General features: G+C 45.8%; 1 protein-coding gene across 1 annotated transcript in view; it reads left to right on the forward strand.

The window, feature by feature from the left end:
• The window catches only part of LOC119393045 (adhesion G-protein coupled receptor G6), an 80,927-nt gene continuing 68,021 nt past the window's right edge, over nucleotides 1–12,906 (forward strand). The window contains exons 1-3 of the mRNA XM_037659894.2: nucleotides 1–184; nucleotides 4,008–4,265; nucleotides 4,995–5,276. Coding sequence (XP_037515822.2) covers nucleotides 4,199–4,265; nucleotides 4,995–5,276 — 349 coding nt within the window. The 5' untranslated portion in view covers nucleotides 1–184; nucleotides 4,008–4,198. The remainder of the gene's footprint in view (nucleotides 185–4,007; nucleotides 4,266–4,994; nucleotides 5,277–12,906) is intronic.

Genomic DNA, 12,906 nt, shown 5'->3' on the forward strand with positions numbered 1-12,906 from the left:
AATCCTTGTCCAAGAGGAGGGTGGCTGGACTTGTCGAGCAGGAACACCTGCTTGTGGCTGAATTTGTCACCGTTGAATTACAAACGAGCTGCTGAGAACTGTCGTCTCCGTAACGGGAGCTTGGCCGTCATTGATAACTCTTCATTGTCCTACACTCTCGCACTACTGCTCGCTCCAAGCAATGGTAAGTATACCTCACATGTACCCCTTTTTTGTGTGCACAGTGCAGAAATTGTGTTTATATAAGGAAGTATTACAGAAACGCGTTGACTAGCAATGGCCAGACGTGTCCTTTTTTTTAATTTTAACAATAGTACGTTCGAAATTCCTAGAAGGGCTTAACTCTCATTGGTTTTCGTTGTGTATGTACCATTCCGAATATTCAAGAGTCCCCTTAGAAACGTTAATGCCTGCTGGCTAGAGTGTATTGAACTTGTGAATAGGGTACGACTCTGTATATTTTCTGTCTCTTGGGGAGCGGAAGTTTGACTGAAGTATGTAAAGTTTGAGATCTTCGAAGTTGTGACCTGCTACATTAAAATGCGGTGCCACTGCTTTGGGTAACTTCTTCGCCGTTGCCGTGCGATGCCCGTTTAATCTAACATTAACAGGTTGTCCCGTTTCGCCAATGTACCGTTTTTGACAATATGAAGATTCGATCGTGTAGATAACGCTTGAACTAGTGCACGTAAAACTAGATTTTATATGATGGACGTAATTGTTGTGACCTCTGAAGATATGGCGCTACACCTAAGCTTGCACGGTAGCAAGGGTTTATTAACAGAAACAGGTAGAAAGAAAGAGTCACTGTGAAGATAAGTCGGCTGTCTTTTATAAGGGCAATAATCGCGATAGTGATGACGCCTGTCCAGTCACACACGCGCGCACTTTCACCAGCACCGCGCTGCCCTCACACACACGCACTGACGCACGCGCACTGACACAACAGTAATCACTTCTGGTGCTTTTAACTATAACGTCATCTTGAAGGCGTTTACAAGTCTTACATCTTGGACGAAAACAAAGTGTTATGTGGGCTGTAGAAGTAGGGTTTACTTCTGCATGCACTAACATGTCTTTAAATTCCGACTTCGGCGATACACAACCTTTGGTTCTCCGGGAAACGCTTTTCTAAGGCGCTCGTTGCTGGCCAGTATTCGGTAATACTTACGGAGGATATTATTTATGTTTTGAAGCGCATTTGCGTATTTGGTTATAAATGCTGGCGGCTGTGTGGGCTGTGCTACGGGGGCCCTTTGAGCTAGTGATGATTTCTTATCTATCTAGTTGACATGCTTCGTTGTAGACCTTGTTTAGAGCATCTTGCGGGTAATTTCTTTCAACTAATGTTTCCTTTAGGTTGGTTAAGTGGTGAACGTAGTCACTGTCGTCGCTACAGATCCTTCTTATACGCCTCGCCTGTCCTACAAATATCCCTTGTTTGCAGTGTCGAGGGTGATGACTAGTGTAATCGAGATTTGCTGGCTGTCTGTTGGTTTTCTATAAAGCGTCGTCTTTAATTTTACTACTATTGAAGCAGGCAACGGGCTGCACGCAACCAGAGGATCAGCTCCAAGCAGCACCAGGGACCGCGTTTAAACGTCGCCAGTTTTCGCTTATAGCGGATCGCTGCACTCGTACGGTCGTGCGAGGGAGCTGACAATTATCTCGCGCTTTAACAAAATTACAGTAAAGAAAAGGCCTCATAGTCGGTACTTTCTCCCAACATTGACAATGGCAACGGGTTTGATTCTTTCGCAGCGGCACACGTGAGGAGGCGTAAGTTTGTACTTAGCAGTTACGGCAAAGTATCTTTCAGTACGTAATCATGCTGCGTTCCAGGAAATTGTTGTTTTACTGCAACCATCGAGAAATACGCGTGGCGTGCTCCATGCTCCATTTCAGCTTTATCTCCCGCACGCCCATAGAACAGGAGTGGTTTCTCTTCCTCTAAGCTTTATTCCGCAGCTCTAATATACAGCATAGCTTGTACGTCTGTGTTCTATAAAGAGATACAATAAGAGGATCACCAAGAACGTTACGAGAACAATATTTAAATGATCGCAAAAAGAGAAGGCTATGTGCACGCACATTATTCCATCCTGCTACTTTAATTCCAAGGCAGAGGGTCTTTTGCACTTTTAGATGTGTCATTTATTTATTTGTTTGTTTGTTTATTTATTTATTTAGTAGCCACAGCGCCAGACGGCACTGCAGGGGGTGAGGTGGAAGGGCTTGCAATCAGTTTGGAACGGCTTGTCTTTTTAAGCACAAGACGTGACGCAAGAAAAAGTTAACGGTAAGAACGACAATCGTCACTGACGTACCAAGTGCTCCGATTTTGAATAAATCAAAGAGGCCCTGCAACACGTTTTGAACATGGTCGGAAAATGATGCAGATTCGTATTCAACGCGCTTGCGAACAGATGGGCAAAATATGCGGCAACACGCTACGTGGAATTTACCATAAAAGTTTAAAGTCAGCTAGAAATCGCTCAATCTTCTCTCGAGAAATGCTGCCTTAAAGACAAAATCAACTGTGCCACATACCCAAAAGCACATGAACATGGTCATTGGCCGACTTGAGCATCGAGAGCTGTATAGTTAAGGTGGCCGCCGCGGCGGGGAGCGCTCTGCTCGTGCGCTCGCGATCGCACTAATAGTGAGCCATGCGTTCAAAGAGAACAAAAAAAGAAAGCGCTGCAGGTCATAGCACGCACTGGTGTAGAGACGTAGCCCCTTGTCATAGCATCTCGCCACCCACCTGTGTACCACTAATCGTGCTCGCTGGAACGAAAGGAAAGCGAAAGCGCTTGAAGCATACGAAAAACCTCTGTAACTCCGCTCGTGCTTGACTGATTCTAAAGAATTTTGCGGAAGTAGGTTCGCGAAGAAAAAAACTTCGACAATGAGGTCATTCAATTATTACTTGGAAAAAGGAGCCCCTTTAATTTTTTTTTACATGATAATTGCTTGAGTGAATTACGAAAATTAACTTGAATGTGCTGCAAATAATGACAAGCAGTTCCATTATTTATTTAAGAGAGTATTGAAAGCTATTGTTGCTTCTGGTTTTGCAACTTTTAACGATGCAGAGTTATTATATTCGATATTTGAAGACAATCTTCCGTCTAATGCGAATTTGAAAATTTCAATATTCGCCCACCCCTTTACTAATGTTCAATTAGTGCTGTGAAGTAAAGAATTGTTCAGAGTTTATGAGTGACATTTTCTTAATTTGTGCGATATTAATGTCCATTTATTGTGCAAATAACGTTTGATTCTTTGTGTCCAGTGCAACAATTGTTTTTCAGTTTTGCAACAAAAATTGTGTATGCTCCAACAACATCAACACCCGACATATATAAGACAAAGTGAAATAATCATATTACGAGTCACGATTACTTATCTTTTAATGAGAATTCAACAAAGGCATACCTGCCAACTCTCCCGAATTGTCCGGAAGACCCCCGAATTTTTACCTAATCTCCCGATTGTACGAATGACATCTCGAATCTCCCGAAAAGTGGCCACCACAGCAGAGGCGGGGTTTTTTTCTCTCTGTTTTTTCTTAAATCATGCGCGTACGTCAGCCTTTCCTGCTGTGGCGGTGCTGCGGAAGAGCACTCGCCACCACACTTCTATTTTATTGTAACCATATCGTAGAGAACCGCTCAGTACATTCTGACGTATCTGGGCGAAGGCTGGCCGGCTGGCCGTGAGAAGCCCTCGCCACCGTACCGAAAGAAGGCGAGGGAAAAGGTATAGCTTCAACGGAAAAAGATTGCCAAAAGGTGCTTTCACAAGTAAAGAAGTTTGGTTCAAGCAGCTCAAAACAAACATCCTTATTCCTTTCTGATGTCAGTCTCCAGTCTCAGTAATTTCCGCTACGCAAAAAGAACACCCCCCCCCCCCCCGCCCCGCCGCTGCGGTCTCCCGAATTTTAATGTTGTGAGGTTGGCAGGTATGCAAAGGATACATTCTTGATATTTCTCACCTCTCGGCAGTTCCGCGCGCGTTCGACCGCTTCTGGATTGGACTGCAAAGGTCGTCGGATGGTGTCTACCAGTGGGAGCCGAAACCACCCGCAACGACCCGTGAGCCGTTGCGAGACTTTGCCTGGCACCCCCGGACGTCCTACAGGCACAGCGCAGGCACGCTCTTCGTCGATCGATATTCCGTTCAGCGGGGTCTGGCGATGCGATACTCTCTCGAGGATCCAAGACGGAGGCTTCCCTCTATATGCCAAGCTCCCCTGAGAACAGGTCTGCTATCTGGCTTTCTGACAGCGACTCTTTTGCTTTAATTCGTGTGCTTCGCAGTACTCATAAGCGTTTGACCAAGTGTCATCATGACGATGACATTTGGTCAAACGCTTACGCACACTGCACTTTTATGTCCACTGCACGACAATGGCTACCCTCAGTGATATTCATTTACTGAGGTCTTGCACCAGCCGATTCTCTCTGATTGTAACTAACTTCCCAACTTCATCAGATGACTTAATTATCTGCCATGCTCAACTCACTTTTCTTGCCACCCCCTCTGTACCTCTAATTGATCGCCTGCCGTACCGAATGGCCTGTGTGATCGCGCTGCTTTGCATCGAGTGCATCAGTGGTCGGCGCTGTTCAATTCAAGTCTGCTTCGCCTGCACGATTTTTAAAAACAGTATTGCTTATTGAACTTCTGTGTAAATTCAGCAAATTTGGTGCTACATAGATGACAGTGCTTGTAGGTTGTCGTTGCATTCATAAGGTCATACGGTAGCACTCTACAGCAATCTTCAGCATTCTACAGCAGTCTTAAACCTTCTAACTGTTGTTAGTAATTTGTGTCGTGTGTGTATGTATATGATATCATCTGGTGGACCCAGCTTTGAAAATGACCGCAAGACTTTTCTGCTTCAGAATACTCAACGCTTGATAACTGAACAAAGCATCATAAGAATACGATTGTGGGCGGCTTTAATAAAATATTCTCCCATTTCGCAGGTGCACCATGGCTGCGTGTTGACCGCAGAGACAGCGGTCAGCGCGTAGTGCTCACGTGCCGCGTCTCAGCTGAAATCATTCCCGGCAGCGTGCTCTGGTACAAGGATGGCATCGCAGTACATGGTGACCGGGCCAGGACAGCCGATGGCCATGACACCAGGCTGGTGATTGAGAGGGCTGCACCAGTGAACCCCTACTTGCAGGGTTATTACTGGTGCGAAGGCATAAGTGTGCCTAACTTTGTACCTGTGGAGTCGACGAAAACACTCGTCCGCTTTCCAGGTGAGCAACAAGAGTTGCTGGGCCCAGCAATCTCTGCAGAAGCACATCCATGTTTTTTGGAGCTTTACAGCAATTGCTATGTTGCGACTTGTGCCATAAGGCACAAGACGCAACAATTGCTGCAAAGCTCCAACTCGCGTCTGTTTTTGGCAAGTGCTGTTTGCATGTATCTCTCTAGCATGGCTGCACACTATTACCCAAGTATCACCAATACATTATAACAACGTTACTTTTATGTTCAGTTTGAACATTCAAAAGTTGTTAATATCATTTATTTTAATGTTCCTCTAAGATTTTTTTTAAAATGTGATAACGTTCCCTCGAGTATAAAATAAATATTTATAAAACGTCTTACAAGATATGCATTCAGAGGATGTCATAATCTTGAACGAAAGAATGGTAACTTCAAGAGTTCGTATTTGTTTGTTAGCCGCAATATTAATGAAAACTAACAGACAGTCAAGCAAAGGAAAGTACAGGCGATGTTATCTGTAGTAACTGAAATATAAATGTGAAGAAATTAACGTGGAGGAAAAGATTACTTGCCGCCGGCAGGGAACGAACCTGCAACCTTCGAATAACGCGACCGATGCTCTACCAATTGAGCTACGGCGGTGGTCATTCTCCCATCCATTTCGTCGGGTATATCTGTGCATTTAAACCTGGCAGTCTTAATCAGCGCCGCTCGTAGCCATGACGGCGAGTGTGTAACACTCTTTTTCTACCTGCTGGCGAACCTTTGGCGAGCTGGCAAGTCCTTAAACAACCCTGCTTTCGTACATTCATAGCAAGGGTCTCGTTCTGGCAGACTTCATGCCTTCAGGTAATATGCGAGAGATTATTGGTCAGCTGGCAGCTCGTAAATAGATCACGCGGTACGTGAGGCTATCAGGCAGAAAGAGTGTTCCACACGACTAAGAAAGCATGCTAAAGTACATGGTGTATATAAATAGCTCGCCGTTAGCAGGCTGAAAGACTGTGCTGTCGTGGCCTAACGTCTAACGCGGCGGGCTGCAAAGCGAGAGGTCACCCGTTCGATTCCGCGCGTCGGAAAATATTATATATATATACATACTTATACATATACGGTGAATGACGGCGACGGGGACGGACATTTTCCAGCCGAGACTGTCCATATAATTGCTATCGCAATAAAAGTTATATATTTCGGACTAAATTTGCATGACCAAGCAGCGCGGCGGCTCACCAAATGAGACCATTATTTAATTATGCGACGAGATGCTCTGGATTCGGCATGGATTGGCTTGGCTGAGCACAAGACGTCGCCTCCGAGATTGTGTGCGGAACTGCGGAGGCTGTTCAGAGGAAAGCATAGTTTAGCAAATGAGTGTCAGATGATGCTGACATTCAGTACTGTCATCATCAATTTTGCTTCGCTATGGCAATTACGGTAGGGTGGCTGAGTTGCAGCACGCACATTTTAACTCAGCCCGTTATTATTGGTACATTCGCTGCCGATGCCGTCGCACTTTTACCAGTGTGTTGCAGTCTTATATTCTTGCCTCTCAACCAATCGAGCATGCGCACAGCCGACATTCTTTCGACACTGCGGCCCCACCGCTTCACTCTTCTCCACTAAAATATTCAAAAGTGACATTACCGAAGATTGTTGCCCATATCAAGCTAATAGTTCAATGCACACACAAGGTGATGTTGCAAAAGAGAGCTGCCTCAGAAGCTGACATTGTATGAATGCATAAAAAAAGAATGTCGTCCCTTTTTAACTTGTTGCTCTGCAGAAGCACAAAAAATAGCCACAAGGACAACACCCAAAGCTAGAAGAGGCACTGCAGAAGTTCTTGAAAAAAAGTCTAGCAAGAACGTGTCTTTTTCAGGCAGCAGCCTCAAGCAAAATGTCGATATGCTGTCATTAAAGAATGGTATTAAGGACTTCAAGTTCACCGATGAATGGCTGCGTGGCTTTAAGAAAAGGCATGGAGCTTGATTCAAGAAACTATGGGGAAAGTGGGGCCGTCAATTAGTCCATGGTCACAGGTTACCGGATGAGCAAATCTCTAATACGTAACATACTCCTGTGGACATTTTAGATTGCAGTAGGGCAAGCTTTTTGTCAAAATGCTACCAGATGGTCCATATTGTTTTTCGGCGAGGCCTGCACTGGAAGGAGCACTGCAAGAATAGGCTAATTGCCACGGTTCACCGTTATATCAAAAGTGACTGGCACTGAGAAGCGGCCTTTCTCAGTGATAGGCAAATGAAGTAATAAAACATGTTGCTTAGGCGCAAAGAGCCTCTCTGTGTGTTACTACAGCAGTACTAAGGCTCTAATTACATAAAGCTAGTTCTAAGATTACCTCCGCCGTCTGGACTAGATGACTGAGTGCCTGAAATGACGACTAACACTCTGCACTGATAACTGCGAAACTAGAGCCACCGTATGCAACCTTCAAGCAATTCAGCTTGAGTTTTTGCCACCAAGCGTAAGTGTGCTCCACCAGTGAACCAGTCATTCAAAACCTGAAGCTTCACTACTGAACCCATCTGTTCTTGGCGGTACGCTCTTGTGCTTTCAACAGTAACAAAGCCTTCTGTGTAAACATCTTCTCAGCAGTCAACATTCTCGAAAGTGCCTGGAAGGCCATCTAGCCGTTAACAGTTGCTTGTTGTTTCAGGTATGCCGGTTTTTATGACTCCGCAAAAGTCACCAACACAAATGGCATTGCTGCCGACATTGACAATACCGTTGACAATGGCGTCCAACATGCACACCATTGGAATGAACCCACCCACTGCTGTGTTTTCCCCGAGTTTGCCACCATCGATAAAGACATTGACTAGTGATGATGGGTGAAGAGATTCTGTATCAGGCATTTGGGCAGCCAGCAAGCCATTCTGTGACGACGATACATGTGGCTGCTAGCAACCGACAACGGAAGATGTTTTCAGTGCACTGACATTGTTGTCAAGCATTTATCACAAAAAATGACATCTGCACAGATGCAAGCAAATGTCAGATTTCTTCAGTCCAGCCTAGCAGGATAAAGCTTGTGTTTGGCTCACATCTATTTTGGACTGTTCTTTTATTCGAACCATTCTTCGATCCTCTCCAGATCTGAAAATTGGATGACCATTGTTGTTACCGGTAGTAGTCATTCGCACACATTGAATTTGTGTACCAACAGATGGCTCTTCCTGGTCCCTCTGTCGGTACATGCACTCGTGGTGTAGGGAACCTGGCTGGTGGCTGATTGTTTGTAGTATGCGACGCACTGGATTGCTGCACATTTAGTTGTGTGTCCCCGTAATGTGGCAGGCCCAAGTAGTACTGCACCGTCTGATGGATGGACAGGACGCATAGCCGAATTCCGGCACAGGAGTGCGTAACCTTTTGGATGCGTTAGAAGAGGTGCCTTGATATCGGGTGCCACCAACAGTTGCACCAGCTGCCTCACATTTCTGTCGACAACATTTAGAGTAGCCACATGGATCTGAGTTCACACTGCATTAAATTTTTGCAGTTCCTTACGTAAAATACTCCGCATGAGTTCCGTAAGTTCCCTGATGGCCGCGACGTTGCGTGTTGCCACTGACGATGACAGAGGTGTAAGATTGCTTGAGCATTCGTACTGAAAATATCTCTGCCTTAGCATTCACTCCATTGATGTGGCATCTTGGAGATATTTTACTACGGTATCTGGTTGCTTACACACGAATTCTGCAAGCAACTGCTATTTCACACCCCACATCAGCAAGCATACCTTCTTCCCATATGTCATTGTGCGGTCAGCTCACCAGAACACCCAGTACGTGTTCTCAGCAAACATGGCGACATTCTCATTTGGTCTCTGATTCTGGATATTGAGGAGACACTTCGCTTCCTCTTTTCTGTCGGAACTTCCATAAGCATTGCACAGCTCAGCGGAAAACTTGCCAGGTTGCCAGGGTAGATTCATGTATTTCAGACCAAGTGTGTGCCTATAGTTGTCGAGGATGAAGTAGACATACCAGAGCTACTGACGCACCCCATTTATTGACACCGGTGACTTGATTTAAAGGTCCAGTTGGTTTTGGACGTCGTTGAAAGCGTCACCATGCAAAGACTTTGGGGTTTGCACGGTGTTGAAAATCGATTGAGCAGGTGAAGAGGTGGTCTGTTGAGCATGGGTTGCCGTTGTCATACTTGCCATTGTTCTCTAGCATTCTGAAGAGGTCGAAATTGAGGTGGTAGGCCTATTGTCGGCGATGTGCCGAAGGTCAGCCTGTTCTTCCGAGGCACGACTATTGATGCTGAGATCTTCCTGCTGGTCGCACTACATAGAGCACTACGCCCCACTTCTTTCACTCATGTCACATTATTCGGAATGCCCATAAATTATAGGTGGCGCGCTGATCTATTGAAGTTGTCGCCCGGAGGAGGATCGACCCGTTTGTAAACATACAAACAGCTAGCACATTCGCACGTACAGCCCATCCCAGTTTCACTTGATGAAGTCATGAACTGCACTGAAGTGGATATCAGGCAAAAATGCTTGCCTAAACCATGGAAAGTGCGAAATGCTCGCTACCTCGTTATTTTCCGCGGTGTGAGCGCTTATATTTCGGCTCCGTTACCATGCGTCAACGACGCGCGCTACACAAAACGTATGAACTGAACGGCACTCCAAGTATACGTACTGTGCCTACCTGTCGGATTGGCCGTAGTAATAGGCCCCTAGCGAGTAACGCCATTGTTGCTGCACAGGGCCTCACGTTTACCGTGACGATGGTTTCGAAACATATGTTGCTCCGTCATCATTACTTGTGTGGTTAGGAACGCGGAGTGCGCACTTGACTTCTCACGGACTTTGCAGGTTTGATGAGCACCTGTAATCGAATGCACACGCAAGCTTTTCGCAACGTCGAAGAATTTCTGAACAACGACGCCGGAGCATCGCTTTTACCGCAAAGCTATTAGCCTCCAGCTTTCACCTAGCTAGGTTTCACATGAAAATCGCTGTCGGCCTGTACCGCGCTGTAGAAGACAGCTTTGCACAGGAAGCTGGAGTTTAGCCAGGGTTATTAAGCAATCAAATAAGGAAAGTCGCTGGAGCCAACAGTTAGAATTGGGCTCAGCAATTTGAGGACATTGTCTGTGATGACAGCTCTTCACATTAAACTAGGGAGCACCTATTCTATTCTACGATTCTATTCTTCTTATTCTATTCAGCAGCAAATACATTGATGAAGAAAGTGACTGAGAAATTAAACATCGGAAAGTGTGTATAAATTGTGCCATGAAATATACAGCCCAGGTTCCACACTGCTTGTTTCTGAATCCGCTGCTCCTTTTGCATGATTCATTTCAACAAAAGTTACCTTTGTGTCTATTTGCATGGTTCCCCTATTGCAAAAACCAGCGCCCTTCCAGTACCCCCAGCGTGATACCAGTACGTTTTTTGGCGCTGGACCGCACTGGGAACACTGGTATACGCTCGAATTCACTGGGACGTCGGTGAAAGCACTGTGAAAGCGCTGGGTTTCACTGGTAGAGCCACTGGCTTTGCCGCTGTGACGCTGGCGCTCACTGGGAAGCGCTGGAGACGCTGGAATTCTCACTGGCGTGCGCTGGCACATACTGGAGCCCGCACTGTTCTGCCAGTGCCGAGCGCTTTGGTATCGTTGCCAGTGCCGAGCGCTTTGGTAATGCTTTGGTATCGTTGAATATCGAATGTCTGATTCGATGGTACCGATAGATGCTATCCTAACGGGTCCCAAACATATGTGTCACAAATTCTAGCTTTGCAGATCAAGACGAGGAGATGCGCACTATTTTCATAACGTACGTGATATGATATATGTGAAATCACGGTCACTTTTATCGTTTCCCTGTCGAATGTGCAGCAAAATATGTTAATAACCCAAAGCACCCAACACTAATAATATTGCTTTCTACCACGCTTTTTTTTTATTTATGCAGTCCCAATGAAGTCGTTAATTTTTGCGGAGCACGTAGCAGCAGTGAATACACATTTCGTGCATGCCGCTCATATATATCAGTTTTGCATTCGTGATGTGTTGCGGTAATGACTTCATATTTTAATGTTTATAAGTCTGGAGGCATTGGTCTGAACAAACAGAGCAAATTGTTACATCGCCGTGCAGTTGGCAAGATGTATATGAGCTCTGGCTTCGCGACCCCTCCGAACGGAGGCCAGAAAAACAGCCGTCGTTCGATATCGCCACACCGGAAACGCATCTCGGGCAATTCTCGCACTTCCACTTACTTCAGCAATACGTTAGGTAACAGTTAAAAAGGTTTCGAGGCTAAAATGCAGAAGCTTCAACCATCGCAACTCATTTGCGCCGAGATGGGTCCAACCCAGTGCGGCTCCCAGCGAGTCTTAGGCCTAGCGTACCGGCCGAGTCCGTCTACATGCCACCGGCGCTTCTTCGTTTAAGTACACGCAATTCCAACGTGTAAGATTTACTGTAAAGTATAGTCTAGACATCCGTTAACCTAAATTAACCATTTTTTCTTGTGTACGGTGTCCGCACAAGGAGCGATGACCATCGATGCGACGCGCTTTCACCAACGGACGCAGGCTCACCGAAAGCAGCCGGCCGCACTCGCCGGTACTTCTCTGACTCATACGACAGAACACATACGTGTCAGCTGGTACGCGTTAGTGAACTAACACACTGGCATCTTTTTTCAACTAATTGTATTTGTTTTTGCGTAGCGGTTTTATAGTTGTAGTTATCGATAGAACTGCGAGTCAGAATACAGACACGCCCGCCCGCAGTGATATCGTCGCTCGCGCGAGAAATAGTATGAATTCATGCAGGCGCGTGTTTATAGAACGAGTCATCATAAAGCTTCTGTGCATGTTCATCATTAGCAAGGGCGAGAAACGGCTGTTAAAAATCGGCAGTAACAGTCGTCATACTGTACGTTGGTCCGCGATCCATTTGATATTTTTCGGAGTTAAAACGGGAATTCTTAAAGAAACCTAGCGCTCTTCCCATTTTGGGCATTTCATTCGTTTCCGGCCACCCTTTGTTTGTGTCTAATAAAGAAGCAAGCGTGATTTGGAAAGGAAGATCGCGTCTTCCTTGTATACGCGACACGGAAATATGAAACGAAACGCTGTCTTACTGTATTGACTAGCCCTTTTACAGCGATGTTGACGTGTTTCAGCGTGGCGCAGTGGTAGAGTACTCGCTTGGGGATTGAGAGGTGGCGGGTTCGAATCCTGGTGGTGGAGTTTTTTTTTTTATCATACGGCTTTTTTATTGCACTAATGCTTTCTATATGACTTTCTTTAGTAATATATTTATGTAGGGCACGTAAGCACCGCCGTTTTTACGCTCTACAGCCGTTTTGCACTTGAGTACCCAGCGCCTCCCAGTAAAACGCCACTCCAGCGGCCCAGTATCCAGCGCGACGCTGGGCCCATAATCAGGCATGGCACTGGACGCTGGTACCCAGTGGCGCTGGGTTTTGCAATAGGGTCATTTAAGCAAAAGATACCTAGGTGGCGTTGTAACGGAATGAAATGCCTTCGTCCCAATTGCTTCCTACTACAGACGCTACCTTTGCAAGGCTGCCTTGCATCATAGACTGTACATACAGGAACTGTGTAATTAGGCGTTTTTGTGAGCTAAGGAC

Source organism: Rhipicephalus sanguineus, chromosome 1, assembly GCF_013339695.2.
Source record: "Rhipicephalus sanguineus isolate Rsan-2018 chromosome 1, BIME_Rsan_1.4, whole genome shotgun sequence".
Taxonomy (NCBI): domain Eukaryota; kingdom Metazoa; phylum Arthropoda; class Arachnida; order Ixodida; family Ixodidae; genus Rhipicephalus; species Rhipicephalus sanguineus.